Source organism: Anser anser (assembly GCF_964211835.1).
Source record: "Anser anser genome assembly, chromosome: 12".
NCBI classification, from domain to species: domain Eukaryota; kingdom Metazoa; phylum Chordata; class Aves; order Anseriformes; family Anatidae; genus Anser; species Anser anser.
In genome coordinates, this window is record NC_139733.1 from 3,639,379 (window position 1) to 3,657,222 (window position 17,844).

At 50.5% G+C, this 17,844-nt stretch overlaps 1 protein-coding gene and 1 long non-coding RNA gene across 7 annotated transcripts in view; one reads left to right on the forward strand and one right to left on the reverse strand.

Moving 5' to 3' along the window:
- Positions 1 to 17,844, forward strand: part of SUSD3 (sushi domain containing 3) — a 74,870-nt gene that overhangs the window by 39,092 nt on the left and 17,934 nt on the right. The window contains exon 1 of one of the 6 annotated variants that reach the window (XM_083795979.1): positions 2,791 to 2,977. The exons of 3 other annotated variants lie outside the window; for them this stretch is intronic. In XM_083795979.1, the coding sequence (XP_083652105.1) occupies positions 2,890 to 2,977 (88 nt within the window). In that variant the 5' untranslated portion in view covers positions 2,791 to 2,889. 2 more of the 6 variants (XM_083795980.1, XM_083795978.1) reach the window with 2 other exon arrangements.
- LOC310880336 lies at positions 1,410 to 2,702 on the reverse strand. The gene is made up of 2 exons (XR_014571630.1): positions 2,272 to 2,702; positions 1,410 to 2,065 (listed from the first exon to the last, which is right to left on the reverse strand). It is a non-coding gene; the product is annotated as an uncharacterized lncRNA (long non-coding RNA).

The window sequence follows — 17,844 nt, forward strand, 5'->3', positions numbered from 1 at the left end:
TCCCTGTTTTCATCACGAGTAAGCAAAGAATTAATTTATCTTTTCTGCTATAACCCTGTCTTCTCTGAGTGCTTCTTTCATATCCTGATCAAAGACCCCACAGGCTCTCTGGCAGAATTCCTGCTTGTAGGGCACTTGAGGAGAAATTTACTACTCATTTTGATGCTTTCTGCAAATTGCTCTTCTACTCCTTGACCTGCTTTTTGTGCCGTTCACATCTAATGTGCTGGATTTTCTACTCTTCCCATTCAAAGGCAACTTCATATTTCCAAAAGGATACCTACCTGCTCCTAATAACCCTCTCCCTCCAGCTTTTCCTTTCTGATCCTTCCCAAGTCCCGTCTGCTGAGATGGTGTGCCCTGTGCCTCCAGCCCTGTGGCTGTGAGCAGCCTCCTCTCCGCGGGGGAGGATCTGACCCTCGTGGCTCCTCCTTAGAGGCTGTTTTCTAGCAGGGCCTCTGCTCTGCTTCCCCTTTTTGGGCTGAGTACAACAGCGGTAAATTGCCTGGCTCCTGCTGCTCTTGCAAAGGTGCCAGATCTCGAGCACGTTGTGGTCTGCAGCAGAGGCTCAGGGGTGACGCTTTGAGGCAGGCTGTGTGCTCAGGGCTGCTGCTGCTCTCGTAGGAGGAACCACCTCCCTTGGCAGGGGCACGCCACTGATTCATAAGCACCCTGGGGCCACTAACACTTCTTACAACCTAGCAGATGATTTCATTGCCATTTGAAAAGGTCTAGACTTTATTTCAGGAATCTAATTGCTGAGCCTGAGGTGGTTTTCCAGCAATAACACCTGTGCATGTGTTATCTGATTAGAACAGAAACCTGTGGCTGAGAGCTACTGGCCTTCCTTTAGAGAGGTACAGAACAAGCAACACCTCCTGGTCAAAGCTTCTGAGCGAGGTAGATGAAACCCGGTTTTGCTGCCTCAGGGATGAGGGTCTGATGCTCAGCAGGAGCCAGGCAGCTTCTGCAGCAAAAAGGGAGGAGGAGGAGGTGGCAGGGGGCTGGCTGCAGGGGAGGAAGGTGTCAGAGCTCAGCCTGCTGCTGCTGGAGGGCTGGGGAACTGGCACGGGGGGCTGGGGAGCTTGTCCCTACAGCCGGGCTCTGCAGCCTGGGGCTATGCAGGCAGCGAGGCCACGGGGAGTGTTGCTTCAGCAGTCTTGTGCCCTTGGCAGCCTTGAGCCAGCCCTAATAACTGGGATTAGAAGAAAGACGGTGCCTTAGGGCAGATTAGTGAAATCCAGCAGTCAAACAACCCCTACACAAAGGCAACAAGTGTCTAGTTGGGCTGCATGGCTTCCAGTGGTGCTGAAGGCTAAGTAAGGGGTCCGCTGTAGTAAACTGGGATTCAGCATGGAAGCTTTCATGCTCTTCCTTCTTTCCCCCCTAATTTCCTGTATGTGTTCCCATTATACTGATGAGATTTGTCACTAAATTGAAAGCATATTTGCGTGGGAGGGGTGGCACTCAAAGTGCAATCACGTTGCCATTGTTCAGAGGTGGATGGCAACACCTTGCTTGGGCAAAACTCCCTTTTATTACAGCTGGACTTTAAGCATTACAGAAATTGGGTCAGTGTAATTGGCCACCACCTCCACTGAAATCAGCAGCAAGACTTGTGCTGGTGGCAGCACGAGCTGTCACCTCACGGGTGGCTCCAGCCACAGCCCTAGGGCTGCTCCGTGCTGGGGGGGCTCACTCAGCAGGTGTTTTCAGGACCTGCCACCCTGCTGGGTTATGGCAAAGCTTTGCTTTCCATTATGAAGAAAGACTGGCTGCCAGCAGGAGGGGAGAAGGGTTCACATTCTGCTTTGGAGCTTGCTTCTGGAGGTGCATGTAACAGGAGGTCTGGCTTGTAACACGGTAACATGGAGTGTGCGACCCTGCAATAGCAGCTCTCGGAGTGGTGACTGGAGGAGAAAATCGCTGAGGCACTTGCCTGCCTTCAGTATTCCTCTGGCTTCACAGGCATGAAGGAGTAGACTGTGGGAGCTATCGCTCCTGGTGACTTCAAGTGGATTTCGGAGTATTTGGCATTACTGCAAATGCAGACCTCATTTGTAAGCTGCAGAATTTTCAAAAAAAAAAAAAAAAAGAAATTCCTAGAGCGTGGCTATTACTTTTACAACCTGTGTTTCAGTTGTAGAGCTGGAAATAGCAGCCCTCTACATCCGCAGCGTTTCTGCGGCCTCCCTGGCAGCTAAGCACGGGGGAAAAGGCGGCGTGCCCGGGCGCAGCGCAGCCATGATACCCATGGGTTCGGCCCCTCACCGCTTGCGCTGCCAGCAGAGCCTCGGATCTCTCTCAGTCTGTCTGGGCTCGGTGCATATTGGAATTTCATCTCCCCAATCTGCTCCTGCAGACTTTTTTTTTTAAATCCATGTGGAAAAAAAAATAATAATGAGAGGGTAAAATAAGCGGAGCGAGCGTTAATAGCCCCAGCCCATATGCTCAGCGCCTTCCTGCAGAGCTCCCGCAGCAGGGCCCTCTCACGCCCCGCGGCTGTGGCAGGGCCCCGGGCAGGGTCAGCAGCCCGGGGGCGCTGGGCTGGGGCCGAGCCCCCGCTCCCTGCCCTCAGGCTTAGGGCCAGGCGTGCCAGCGGGGCACGGGGCCGGGGCTGGGAGCGATGGCACAGCCCCGTGGGGGCTGAGTTTGGGGTCAGATGCCGGTGATCTGGGGGTGGCTGTGTGTCACCCAGGGGTTCACCCCGCCTTCCTCCTCCTCCTCCTCGGGGCGGGGCGGGGCGGGCTGCCGGCGGCTCCCCCGGGACACCGCCTCCCCCCGGCCCGGCCCCGGCGGCGGAGGCGGGCACGGCTGCACCTGCCGGCTCGGCTCGGCTCGGCTCGGCTCGGCACGGCACGGCACGGCACGGCACGGCTCAGCCCAGCCATGCCGGCAGCCACGGCGCCGGGCCCGGAGGTGCCGCGGAGCGCTGCGCCCGGGCGGGACGGCGGCGGCCCCCCCCGCGGCTACACAGGTACGGAGGGATGCGGCCGGGCCCTCCTTTAGGGCACGGGGCGGGACCCCCGGGAGGGGTTTGGGGTCTCCTGTCCCGCTCCGAAGGCTGCGGGAACCCCCGTCGAGGGGCTGCGGCTGCCGCAGGGGTGGACTCCCCTCAGCCGCCCCCTCCCCGCAGCACCCCCCAAGCTCTGGGGGCACCCCGGGGGGTGGCGAGGTCCCCGCCGTGCTCGCAAGGGGCTCGGAGCTGGGCAAGAGAAGGGAGACTTTATGGGGCCGGCGGCTCGGAGCTGGGCAGCAGCCGGGGGAGTTCGCGGGGCTCGGAGCTCACTCGCCGGAGCACGACCCGAAGGGAGCGGCTCGGCACGGTTTGTGCTGCCGGGAGCTGCCGGCCCCGAGCCCAGCTAGCCTCCCGGCGGGTGTGAAACGGCCCGGGGAGAAAATGGAGCCCCGGGTGTTCCGCTCTAATAGGGTGATGCACCGAGGGGCGGAATGGGAAACGAATCAAAGCTCTCTTGCTTCCTCTTCTTCCCCCTTCCACCCCAGTGTCGTTGCCCAACCTGGGCAGGGGAGCACGTTTCCAGAGCTCCTTGGCTGGGCTGGGAGCGGTGAACTTGCTGGCGACAGGAGCCGAAGGGGCTCTGGCCCTAGCACAGGTGGGACGCGCATGCTGCACCTGGGCTGTCACCTCTGCAACTTTCAGGGGCTGGGGGACACAGAGGGGTCCTGCTGCCCACGGCGGTGCTGGATCGGGCTCCAGCAGCTGCCTGCTTGCAGCCCCGGCAAGCTCTGAAGCTGGTAATGTAAAGCAAGAGGAGCCTGCCGGAGCTCTGTGCCGCCCTGCTTGCCCAGGCTCTCCCTGTCTGCTGCAGCTGGCAGTGTAGGCAGAGTTCCCTGCCTTCAGCACCAGCAGTGCTCAGCACCTCTCGAGCCCGGGGACCTCATCTCCCTGCAGCCCGTCCCCCTGCACCCAGCTAGCTGTGATGGAGTTCACCCCCGCGGTCCCGGCGGGCTTTATCGATGACCCGGTTTTTATGATGCTGATGGAAATGAGCAAACGTGTTTGGGCTGATGGTGTAGCGATGCTTTAAATTGCACCCGCTGAGTGTGCCTAACTGCGCGTTTAATTTGAACTTAATAGAGCGGTTCGTTTTTAAAAACATGGAACAGGTTCTGGGGAGCGTCCCTCAGAATTAACAACTCAAACACAGGCGTGGACTCTGTTTCTCTAATTTTTGCTAATGCCGCTAATTATTGACTTTTTTGCTTGTGTAAAATCATGTGTGTTGGGCTCCATTTATTTGTTGTGTCAAACCGTCCCCTCGGGCTGGGCTGTGCCCACAGGCGAGATGGGTTGGAAGGGCACGTCCCATGTTGTGCTCAGCCTTTCTTCTTCCTGCATGGAATAATCTTGCCCTATACAGACGTGTGGCAAAACTCCCAGAAGTGTGGGATCTACCAAAAAAAACCGGCATGCAGACTGGCATCTCAGCCTCAGTTAATGCCTCGGATGCCCACAAACCTGACACCTGGGTCAAGCTGGATCGCTGTACTCCACAGCTAGCACATACGGGCATTTTTCACCATCTGTATTTTTGAAGTCAGAACAAGGGAATGTGGCGTTATGTTTGTTATAGTACCTGTAAGGAGATGTTTCTTCCTGTACTGAAGAACCTGATTATTTAGGCTTTGTGTGGAGAAGCTGAAAGGGAGAAACCTATTTTCAGGCCAGGGCTAGCTAGGGGCAGTCGTCCTTCGGCCGTGTTCCCAACCAGGACAGCTCACACTGTCCTTCCCAAACCACCTGCAACAGTGATGTGGACCAGGAGTTATTATTAGTGGGTGCCAGATTAGAGTCAAAAGGGGCTGCACAGGACCAGGGCACAGATACACCTGCATGTAAGTCTGCATCTATTGTGGGGCCAGAAGAGATGCTCGCAACAGGCACTTTTGCCAGACCCACCGGTCACATGCTCCCTGCGAGCTCCCTCGCTGCCTCTTTGCCCACTGCTGTGGAGGTCTGTCCTGGCCTTTTCCATCCACACAGGTTTCACCTTGGCTGAATGTCAGTTTGTTGCTCCAAGTGTACTGAGCTAGCCGGATGTGCTGCTGTTAAATCTGAGTGGTTTGGATAGCTAAAATTATGGCTACGTGGTATATAATTTTAAATTAAACTCTTGCTCAGGATGCTTAATTTAAAATGTGACACGTTATTTACGCAGCGGCGTTTGCTGGAGAAGTGACCTCCAGAGAGAGCTGATGACAACTGTTATACAGCACCTTTCATTTATCATGTTGTTATTGGTGATCATTTTTCTTTGCTGCTTTGATTGAGTAAAATTTCTGGACCTGGCCGGCAGGGTGCTAATAATAAGTCACGTGGACAAACTCCTTCACATGCTCCTTGTGCAGGGGATGAACGAAAGCGTTGCAAGATTTCCATTTGAATAAATATATGAATGAGAAGGAATTTAAAAGATGTTCATTGCACAGCCTGATGCATATAACACTTAGGGTCTGACAGCTTCCTGCAATGCAGCTGTGACATTCAGGCATTCTCTACTCTTCCTGCTCTTGCCTGCCTGCTGAGGGCTGGTGTCTCCCTCCCACCGTCCCTCCTGGACTGCCACCCTTTGCTGGGGAAGGTTCAGCAGAGCACTGCAAAGCAAGCAGCGAGCTCAGCCTCATTTCCACCTCCCGGTCACAGCCAAGCAACAGCTGTGGCTGCAGGTGGGCGCTGGGACGCTCGCTGTGCTGCTCTCGTGCTCTGCTAGCAGACAGGCAAACGCGCAGAGCGGGAGCGTGGGCAGGGGAAGAGTGCAGCAAACTGTCCCGGTGCCTCTCGAGGCTGTGAAGAAGCCTTCTTCAGTTGTGTTTTTAAATGATACTGATGCTTTTATGTTTTCCTTATCATCTTGTGGTTGTTGTGCTGTCACAGCATCATTACAGCATTGCCTTGCTGTAGTCGTTAACCGTGGACAGATGCTCATCAACCATCTCTTGCCAGGCCCATTATATTATCTGGAGAAGCCTCTGAAATTCTGAAATGCTCATCGAAGTGGTGACTGAGCGGTTTCCTGCCCTGTGGGCACTGTCAAGCAGAGGCAGGGACGGCCCCGTGGCTGCAGAGCTGCGGGCAGCACAGCCGCTGGGCTGTTACCGAGGTGCTGCTGCCCCTGAAGCTGCTCAGATTATAGCAGGGGCTCATCGGGTGGAATAGGAAAGGGAGGAAGGAGTAGTAAAGGCGTGTAATTATTTTCAGTCTCTACATCACTGAAGCTGGGGCTCTAGTCCTGTTTGTCTAGAACGGCACCTTGGTTTGTGTTGTGGTTCTTCCCCCAGCCCCCAGTGCAATCTTACAGCTCTTAAGGCTGCTCTGCCCCAGATTGGGGCAGCACCTGCTGCTAGAAACACCAACCTGCTTCTGCAAATGCATCAGTGTAGCCACAGACAAAGGTAACATAGGAGAGAAATACAAAATGTGCCAGAAACTATGATGCCAGGTTAGAACTTGGTAGCCCTCTTGCTGCTGGGCTGTTCGTAGTTGTGGTTTGGCCATATCCCTCTGCCTTCCCAAACCAGGAGGGAAGAGAGGTTGCCAGAGGTAAGCTGCAAATAACCTGTGGGACGCGCCACAGGAAACTGCGCACGCTACATCCAGACAAATTCCTGCAAGAAGTTACCTAGCAGGCACCATTTAGGGGAAAGACACCACCTCTGGCTTAGGACAGACCTGAGCTGCGATTTGCTGGAGGAGGCATCGCTAGGTACTTGCTTGGTTGTACTCTTCTCCGGGTGGCCGTGGTGGGACAGAAGTACCAGGCTGGTTTAGCTTTGGTGTGACCCATGGTGTCTGTTCTTTTGGCACACGCTGCTTTTTTCTGCAGTGAGTTTGTGTCCTTGCTAGTGCAGAAACTGAAAACGTGTCGCGAGAACTTATGGCTGCTCTTCCAGGAAAACAAAAGCAAAGTTGTTGTTCAGAGCAGAGAGCACTGCCACTCTGCACGTGGGTTGCGAGGAGGTTCTCGGCTTGCTCCTGTGATCCCAAGGTGCAGCTCAGTTTCTAAACTGGGGAAGAAAATCATCCTGAATTTTCGTTCTGCAGGGCAGGATGTGAGACAACCTGGAGTAGATGGGCTTGTAATTTCTTAAAGGCTTATTTCTCCTTCCTTTTTCTCCCATGAGATCAAAGTGAAACCTTCTATTAAATAAAAGAAGTGGCGGTGGCAGAATTTCAGCTAATTGGCTTTATCTCCTGTACTGCAAGATGCTACTCTTAGTGGCTCTGTGTTTGGACCAAGCATTGTTATTGCTTTGAGAGACTGATTTTTGTGCTTGTCATAAAAGCTCTAGAATGATGCGAAATAGAGAAGGAGACGAGTTATGAGGTGGTGTAGCACAGTCCTCCACAGTGCAAGACGGTTCCCTGTAGTACTCTCCAATACTTTGTCCAAGCGCCTCTTAAATTACCTAGGTTATAGAGATGAATTATGTCAACACGTATGAATTTCAGCTAGGGAATGGAGTGAGCTGAATGTCTTGGACCCAGAACACTGACGTTTCAGAAATCAGAAGTCAGCTCCAAACCCACCCAAACAACCCTGCGATCTCTGGGTTCGGTGTGCCCGGGGAGCTGAGGGACCAAGCTGCTGGCTTGGCTCCTCCCTGCGTGGCAGGGCCGGGAGATCCCTGGGCTCCCGTGGGAAGCCGTCTCCCAGCACATCTGAAACTCTGCGACAAAGGGAATTTTAACTGTGTGGAAATTAGCACGAGATACTTACCTCATTTGTCAGGATTACCGCTCCCTTTTAACGCACCTGGCACCGCAGCGCTTTGCCTTCAATAATTTGACAGGGACAAGGCAGCACGTAGGACAGTAGCTTGTTTTCACTTAGGCATTTTATTGACACACTGTCTTTCAACTGCAGTTGCAGATAAGCAGCTGTGTTACTCTGTGGCGCAGTTTAGACTGGCTCCGTGGATCCGAAGAGTGACAGGGAGATGATTTTGCATTCGCAGTGGAAGCCTGCCCTGCTCGCTTTGTGTTTTGCTGTGAGATGACAGTAAGAAATGCCCTAGTTGCAGAATGAGCAAGCACTCACCAAATAAAATCAATTCCTGTATCTGTGGAGGGTCCTGGAGGCCGGGCTGAGTGGGGGCCTGCTTTATGTAGCAGTGTTTGCTGGTGGGGCCTGGAACGCTGGGGCTGGCCCAGCAGCACAGCACGGTGGTGTCAGCATCAGTTGGAACAACAGCGGCTCCTGGAAACACAGGTGAACTGCTTGCTTTTCCTTTAAAGTAGTTGTAAATGGTTACTGAGGCCTTATCTCCGGGATAAGATAAAGCCAAACGCAGTGCCACGCACCTGTATGAGTCTCCTAAGCGGAGGGTCTTTGGGAATTGTTTAGGGAAGTGACAATGTGGACAGGAGCTGGGCTAGGTGTGGGGAAAGACGGTGGGTAAAAACCTGAGTGAAAGTGGGGCCTTGGAAGCAGCATTCAGAGGGAGCCCCTGGGCTGGGGTGACAGGAGGAGGTGCTGGGGGCACGGCATGTCTGGTTGTTTGGTTCCCCCAGCTCAGGAGAGCAGAAACATGTGCCTTCACGTGGAGGAGCAGGATGAGGCACAGGAGGGCTTCTCCCCGCATGCCCAGCGCTCTCCAGCACTATGAGCTTTGCTGCCTGGTCAGGTCGCGAGGCGTACCCAGCCAGGGAGGGCCGCTTTTGCCTTCCTCCACAACAAGGGGCCCCACAAAGCTGGAGCCGTTTTGTACAGGCAAGGAGGAGCCGTAGCATTCAGCCTGTTACTGGAATACAGGCTGGTGGAACTAAGTTTCTCCCTCTATTTAATCCTAGGCTATCCCTGCCTGGTGTGCTACCTGAACACATAAGCCTTCCAAAAGCTGTCTGTCGTCTAGCTCACTGGCAGAGCAGGCCCGAGGCAGGTCGGAACGTCTTGTGCGAGCGGGGCTGCTGCCCTTTGGTCCGTGTGCCTAAGGTGCTGGCCATCCTGCGTGTAACTGGCCTGCAATCATTTACTGGTTTAGTGGAGAAAAGTAAACACGGCGGACGGCTTCCCTGTCCTTACGCTGGTGTCCCCATCCGTCTTCAAGTCATCTCCCGCTAATTCCGATGGCCAGGGAGGCCACAGGCAGATGTGCCCATCGACTCGCACTGTTAATCTTCGCGGTGCTGGCGGGGCTGCTGCGGGCTGGGGCAGGGCTTCCACACCCCCAGCTGTGGCCAAGCTGTTCTGCTGCTCCATTGCTGCTGTGTGTGAAGCCTGGCACCACAAAGCCCACCCCGGCAGCAAAAAGGAGGGAAGGAAAATGACAAGCAATAAAAACTGCTAAGGAGGTTTTAAAATCTGTTGGTGTCTCAGTCCGTGAATGATTTCTATCGCCATAATAAATTGCATGCTATTGCTAAGTCTTGCAGACCAGTGTCTAAAAAAATCAATTATTCGCAGCAATTCTTGCTGACAGCTGTGAATGGCAGGTCACTGTTCCATGGTGCGCTCTTAGCATCTTCAAGCAGCAAACCTGGTAAGGAACAGCAAAGGGGAGCAAATGCAGGCAAGCTCACTGGCATTCAGGTTGGTTTTGTTTAGCAGGGTGGCTGGAAATGCCCTGGCTCTGCAGGCCCAAGAGATGGGCAGAAAGCAATGCGGTTTGTTTGTTGCTGTGGCATCTGTGCTGATCCTGAGTGGGGTCGGGGCTGGGCAGCGAGGGCTGTATCTGGCCCCGTATGCTGACACTTGTGCTGAGGCCATCTGAGAGCAAAGGAGTGACAGCTGCTGCCAGGGGGCTGGGCAAGTGGCGCCAGAATTGTCACCAGTAGGGAAACCAGGGACTGTGCTTCAAGTTGGGACAGCAGAAGGGAAAATGTTTTTCCAGGTTGACCCGCATTGCTGCAATATTGGAGTGTTTAGCTGAAAGAGAACAGACAAACCTGTATTAAATGGTTTGTTTTAAAACAACAAAGTGGCTTCAAAAAAACAAGCTTGAAAATTTTTCATAATCTTTTTGAATAAGTGCTCTGTGCAAACAACTCTTACATCTTGTCGATTTTGGCCCAAACTGAACATGTTTGCAGTAAGCACTCTGAAGTGTCCACCTAGGCTTTCGTTCTGGGGTGGATTTTGCAGAGACCGAGGCAGGTCTGACCAGCTCAGCCGCTGCTTCAGCACCGTTGGGCCAAGGCAGCACCGGTGCCATGCTGAGCTCCTCGCCCCGGCTGCAGGGATTTCGGCAGCGCACAGAGGTTGTCACTGGCAGGCAGACATGGTGTGGACGTGAGAGGCCGCCTCATCAGGGGACATCTGCTTTTATCAGCGACATTCACCACCCTAAGTGTGTTTGCACAAACCAGGGCAGCTGTTAGAGGCAGATAGTCTGTTGTGGGTGCTGCGTGGGGCTCTCGTAGTGCCCGGGTTAGCGGGGATGCACAGGGACACTCGCATCCTTCTTGTGGGACACAGCAGCCGGCTCCTGCGGGGTGCAACAGGGGCGAGAGCAGCCTCTGCCCTGGCCAAATGTAAGGCAGGGCGTCCTTCATCCACCCGTGGCTCCGAATGGACCTGTCCTTTCCCCATGAAAGTAGGTCTAAGGTTTTCTTTTGGTTTCTCCAGTTGGCAGCGTTTCAATGAAGTGCTGAGTTTCTACCCTTTCTATTGCAAATTAAATGTACCAAAAGCCGTATTAAAAGCAGGGGATTCCTGATATTGCCAGGGCATCTTATTTGTGCTCAGTTTTTTCATCATGCGTGTTCAGATAAGAATTTCTACTGCACACCCTGTGCCTGTTTGAGATGTCGAGGTTGCCAGCTGAGCTCTGCCTGCTCTCCTTGTCTGCACAGCCCACTGAGGGCCACCAGAAGCACCCACCGGTGACTTGTGTGTTGAAGCTGTAGCTCTGGAGCATAATGGACAGAACTGCTGCTGGTTTCTCTGTGTTACTTTCTTTACCTGCAAAAACCAGTAAAATCTGAGTCTTGCTCAGTTTACTGAAGATGTAGTTAATTTAATTTTGGCAAGAAAACATTGATAATTATGTAGGGAAGCCAGAAAATGTTGAATTTGTTACCAGCTTGCTTTCAGGTTAAACATAAAATTGATGAACTTAAGTGTTTAAAAAAAATAAAATTCATCTCCTCTAAAGAGAAAAAGACAAATGGTTTTACAGGATTCCTCAGAGGTGCTAAACCATTTTGTAGGTGAAAAGCCACAAAGCTGAAGCATGTTCTGACAGAATGGCCTTTTCCTGGCCCCAGTGGTAGGTCCAGAGCTAATAACGTGTTTGTGTTAGAACTGGCTGGACAACACAGTTTCAACATTTTTCTTCTTTCTGCATTTTAAAGGGAACAAAAGCAAGGACAATTCCACCAGAGCTTGTGCTCTCAGGCATAAGGGCCAGGTTGCCCTATTTGGTTTTCCACAAACAAGTGCCCGGAGCCTTCTCCAGGGCCCAGAAATGCCCATCAGAAACACTGTAAAAATCAATACCTGTGTGAGAAGTGCTCAGCTCTGCCACTGCAGCAGCATCAATCTCTGCTCATAAAACCTGCCATGGGAATGGTTTGGGCCAGCTCTGCTGTGCTGCCCAAGGTGGCACTGTTCAAGCACACCATTTATTGCATTCACCCATCTTTTTTCTGCCTGTAACTTACTTGCAGGTAAAGAGCATATAGCTGCTTATAAATACTAACAGGACTCTCAGTGCTCCTGGGATCTTGGTTATCTCAGTAAGAAGGGAGGCTGTTGTGGTAAGGAGAGGGTTTGGAAAGTTTGACTCCTGTAAGCGGTTGGTGGTTCTCTGTCACTCTGGGCATCTGTATGGGCACAGCGAAGGGCTCACCGAGGAGTGGCGGCTCCTAAACCTTGTGTGTTTTCCCATTGATACCAGATCCATGTCAGCAAGATGCTAAATACCAAGTTGAGTGCTGAAATCTGGGTTTTTCTGGCCTTCTTTAGTGTGCTTATTTATTTTTATTTAGTGTGTGTTGGTTGTTTTCTTGCAGTTATTGTGATGCTGAAAAAGGCTTTGAGCATTGTTCTGGGATAATAGATTACCTTTACTATGGCCAAGGAACAAATTTAACTTTTCTGGTCATGGCAGTTGCCAGTGGAAGATGCAGTGCCTGGCTAATGGAGCCCACGTACTGCTTTGCACCGCCTGCAGAAGTGTTGCAGTCGGCTGCACAGGTTTAATGAATGAGAGGTTATTCATGAGCGCTGGGCAAAAGTAATGATGCAAGTTGAAAATATAAGCCTACAGGCTTCTCCGGCCCACTGCTCCCTCAGAAACACCTCGCCAGCAAGGACGAGGCTCAGAGCCTGGCTGGGGACAGTGGGGCCAAGGCAGCAGAGCGGGGCGTGGGGAGGGCTGAGGACCCTCTGTAGATTAGTGTGCTGTTGTGTAGCCGGTTACTTTGGTCCTTGTAAATACCAGCACTTATTGTGCAAGAAGCAGGGCCATTGGACCTGGGAGATGAGCACAGCGAGGGCCAGACCCCTCATGCCCAGACGTGGGGGCTTTGGGCTGCCCCAGTGGGTCTGCCTGCGCACCTGGTGCGGTCAGGGTCTAGGCTGGTGCACAACTGAAAAGCTTGTTTCAAATTATTCCTCTTAATTTTATTCTCCATTGGGTCTTTATTTTAGAAACAAGGCCACAAACTGTGCATCGTGCAAATGCATCGTTTATTATCTGCTTTGGAATAACAAAGAGGGGAGCCCATCAGCAATATTAGCTCCGTTTGCTAAAAAATCAGCCACAAAAGCAGCTGCTGGCAGTACTTCCATGGGTCATCTTTATTTGGGAACTGCTTGCATTGAGACATAACTCTGGTGTGCTCTATAGGGGATGCTTGTGGGTTTTTTTTGTTTGTTTGTTTTGTTTTGTTTGATTTTTAATTATTATTTTATTTTTTTAATATAGAAGTAATGGTGAAGAGGTAAATGGATGAATGCTTTGAATTTACTTCAGGTTTAATGGATCGTTCCCGTTCCTGAAAGCTGCAATATTAACTTTTCAGAAGTGTCACAACCTACTTTTCCAGTGCTGTTGGTAAACAGACTAACAACATGCAGAAAACCCATCTGTTCTTGCTTTACTGGGGACTTCATCAAATACCTCATTTTTCATTGAGTTCTTATTTCTCAATTAATTGTTCCCATAAGAAACATACTCAGTATCCTCCTTGTTGCTAGATCCCAGGGTAAAATCTCCAGATGAGAATAACCTGACTGAAGTAAATTGGCAAAAAAAAAAAAAATCAATGATGGAGATGGCAGTCCAGTGACTGGAACAAATCCTCCCTTAAAAGAGCACCATGGAAGACACAAACAAGAACCGCTTTACACCAATCCTGCACATTATTTATGTTGGAAATAGGAGCAGATTGTGCATGTTGTCAGCAAACCCTAATCTAGCATCTCAGTGATATGTGGCTTGGATTTTGCATGGATTAAAATTGCTGGCAGCCCCTGCAGACGGGGAGTATTTCAGAGCAGAGCTGCGACGTGGTTAGTGCTGACTCCTAAATCTCGCCGTGGCTTGTTCGCTACATCGAGTGGCAAAAAAGCCAGATGAAAAATGCTGGGAGGGAGTGAAGGAGGAAAGAAAAGGGCTCGGTATTGTAAATGGGGATGAACCAAATTTGTTTGGCTTAGATGTGGACCAGCCTGTGCAGGGTTCTGCAGGATGCGGATGTGAGACTGCCAGAGCGCATTGTGAGGGTCTTGCTCAGAGGCAGAAGCCAAACGTTTGCTGCTGCCTGATGATTTTTGCTCCCTTAGCAGGCACGACAAGACCCTGAGGTAGGCTTCACCATCTCCTCCCTGCCGAAGGGTGCCCTGAGCAGTCAGGAACTGTGTAGCGGTCAATACGTTCCTGTATGTTGTCAGACCTGGAAGTAGGGATTGCAGCTATATAGCTAATATAACCGTATGTGTATTAACTAGTATAACTAATTGGCAGCCCTTCGTTAAGGGAGTGGAGGCATCCTGCAGCTCTCAGCTGCGTGGGGACAGCACCAGCGCCTGCTCAAACTCAGCATCCTTGGAAAGGTGATTTAGTGATTTACTGCCTGCTGCGTGCAGTCAGAGGTGAGGTGCAGCAGGATGGGATCCAAACCGAAATGGCCCCGGAACCCAGAAATGGCTCAGCACTTCTGGTGTCCCTTGTTCCTCCCACCAGGTACTGCTGGTTGGTGCCCCTGTCCTGTCATGCTGCAGAGCCGTCTCCAGCTGGGCACCTCATTTAACCACCACAAGTGTGGGCAGGCACCTCATTGAGTACCGAGGTGTGAACGCAGCCAGCAGAAGCTTTCTTCAAATCCTTTCCTGCTTCCTCTGCATGGAAACTCTTCATCAACAGGACAACAAACTTTTTTGAAAAAGCATTTCCATGTGTGGGTGATGGTGGCCTGTGAGAATGAACAGCAATGGGCTTCCCCCTTTCACAAATTTAAAATTAATTTTCCAGTAGAAAGCCAAAATAATTTATATGAAGTATTTTAATTTGGAAATGCTGAAGTCGGGCAGATGCAGGGCCCATGTATTGCTAACAGTTGTGTTTCTTTTTGGACTGCGTTCCGAGAGATAGATGCCTCCTGCAGGCACCTTGCCACCTTGCTGTTGCGGTTGTGCTGGTCCCTTGGCAGGCCTGCTCTGAGAACACATGCCCTGGGGACACTGCCCCAGGGACACCCACCCATGTCACTGCAGCTGGGCCGAGGCACCACCGAGCCGTGAGCATGGAGCTGAGCCTGGCCCTGCCTGCCCGAGGGGCATCCTCCAGGTGTGTAACAGCTTCTAGCAGCTCCGTTTTAAACACGACACTCAGAAAACAGAGAAATAGATGGGAAAGGGCAAGCCGCTCCATTGCAGAGCTTGCTGATGTGAGCTGCTGTTAGAAGCTGTTGAAGCAGGTCGCTCTGTGGGACAGGCGAGCCGCAGGGAGCCTTGGGGGCGCGCTGCCCGGTGCCTGCAGCATGATGAAGGGGCCGCTGCAAGTTGTGCAGCTTCCAAAGCCTGGGCTCCCCGCTGTCACTGCTGGGTTGGTGTCACCTTTAACAGCAAGTTCTTAAAAAGCCGCGCCAGTGTCTGAATCTCCTAGGGGCAGGATAAGCTCCTCGTGGCAGCACGTTGTTGCTGCAGCACTTCATGCAGCTGGCAGCGCAGCCCCGGCAGGGCTCCTGGGCAGCACAGGCAGGCGGCGTGCTGCTGGCCGAGGGGGAGAGGCTGCTTTATTTCACGTCCCAGTTCTAACTGCCTTTTTTTTCTTTCCTTTTGACATAGCGAGCTCTTCCAAGAGCTCTTCTGTGAGCTTGCTGAGGATGTTGAACATCATGCTTGTGACTTCGGGGACAGTAATTTCTAAAGCGTGCTTTTGTAAGGAAATAGACTTGCAGAAATAATATCATCAGCCTGTTTGTTTTCTTCAGGGTTTGTAGAACCTAATGTTCTGTCTCTTTCTGGCATCTGGCTATTACAGCGTGTTTTAGTTGCATTAAATAGTCAACAATAAGCAACACAAAAGCTTGAGTTACGTGTGTATGGGAATAATGAGGCGAAGTCGTGGATGGCTCTATTTCTGCACAAACAGCGGCTGGCTATCTTGACAAAATGCTTTCAGGTAATTACTGCTATGTTTTAGATCATTTTGACGTGTACTTATGCAATGTATTTGATTTTCATTTTCGGTGTTTTGCTATAGGGAAGGAGAAGGAGCACAGGAAATGTACAATGGGCAAGCGTGCTTTACTTACTCTTTCATTTCTGTTTCCTTATCAGCAAAACATAAATCTGCAGCTTGCTGGCAATGAAACCATATGGTAACTCTTCCTGACAAATCGATTTTGCAATACAGATAATCCTGGCTATGCATGAGAAGAGATATTTTGGATTATTGTGTCTTAATTCTTACATTGCTCTCTATTTTTCAGTGCTTGGAAATTATGTATTTGGCTTTTTCTGGACTCAGTGGCTTATGTGAATTAAGAATTTATAGAGTAGGCTCCTCTTCGATGTTTTGACTTTGGGGGCAGTTATTTGTTGTACGAAATAATGTGTTTATTTGCTACAGCTAATGCCCTTCTTCTGTGCTGTCAGACAGCAGCAGCAGACTGAGATTCTTTTCGAACGCTGGGTATCGTCTTAGTGTGAAGTCAAGCTAAGAAATCAGCTCTTGCTTTACAGGATGCACAAGCACCTCTGAGGCATTTGGCTCCTGGCACCCTCAGCCACGCTGGCCGATGGATGGCTACTGGTGGTCTCGGCTCAGCCCAGCTGAAGCTGTGTGTTGGCGTGGTGCACGGTGTGGACGAGGTGCTTTGTGAATGCTTTTCAACAAGTCAAATGAAGAAGCAGGAGTCTTCACAGCTTCTGCTGGAGTTCAAAATCGAAAAATGATTTTCAGCCTTTGCTTCATAGGGGTGTATCAGCAAATGAGTTTTCTTCTTGTGCTTAGGAGTAGTAGCCAGGATCTAACAATGCAAGCAGAGCACAGCCTGGGACTGGTGAACAACTTAGGAGTAGTGGGAGCTGGGCTCTGGAGACACGTATCAAATCTAGGAGTGATGCCATGAAGCTAATCAAAACTAAACACATCATTAATTTTGATGTTTATTGTAAACTACTCACAAATGGCTGATAGACAATGTCTCATGCATTCCTCCCAGCTTTAGGTGCTGGCTGCCAAGTGTGAATCTGTTGGATTTGAGATGCAGTTATTGCAAAAGCTGCATGAGCAATATTTAGTTTTTTTTTCTCGATCTTACATTACTATGTACTAACAGTTACTGCAACCCGAGAGCTGAACGTGATATTTTTCTAGACGTTTAGAAAATAAATATAAATCCAACTGTAAATCTGGCCAGCACAAGCGTTTATGCAGTACTTGTGTTTTACTTCAGCAGCCTCAAACGTGGGCCTCAGCTGAAAACAAAAATTCCTGATTGCGGTAGGTTTAGTCAAATACACATACCTGAAGAGTATTCAAAGGATAAACCTATAGAGCACATCTGCTTATATAAGTATGAGGATGGAAGCTCACTGAAACAATTGCTTTCTGGAAATTAAACCATAAAATTAACCTAGCAGAAAAGTGAATGCAATGAGGAACCTCAAGAACTTTATAGATCCTTAATAGCAAGGGATGCTAGAGCTACAAGCAGGTCTTACAAATTAATTCTTAGAAGACTCTTGCTGATGAAAATTAGGGCAAATCTGATCCAGAGATGTTAAATCTGAACTTGGATAAAATTCACAAACTCATACTGGCAAAAATCCATGTATGCATTTCAATAAAAGCTCTTGTAAAAAGGAGAAAGTAGTGATGCCTTTAATGTTTAGACTTTGGTGGGAAGGAATTATGTTGAAAATCTCGAAGAAGAAATGGTATTTCTTCTACAGCCAAATGCAGATGCTTGAAATATAGTTGATGAACTTTTGGCTAAGGTTCTGTGTAAATCCAGCTATAGAAGCTTTCAAAATTGTCTTTTATTAGATGTTGTCGAGAGGAGTCTTGAAGTTACTGCCTCAATTACATCCATCCAGGAATGTCACCTGAGGATGATATAATGCTCTTACAGCCCTGACCAAAGCAAGGAAATAGCCACAGCTTAATGGGACGTTGGCTAAGGAAAAGCTGGAAATCTTTACAGTGTTCAAGTGAAGAAAATATTTTAAAATCCATGGCTCATGAATAATGCAGACAAGGTCACCGACATCTGGAGGTTTTAATCACTCTACTTGTACCATTATGGGCAAGGACAACGCAGGAGAGGGCAAAGAGCACCTGCACCAGCTACAGCTGCACCTATCACTCAGGATGGTTAACACTGGATTAAATGAAATATGTCCTGAAGGAAAAAGCTGAGTGCTAGGT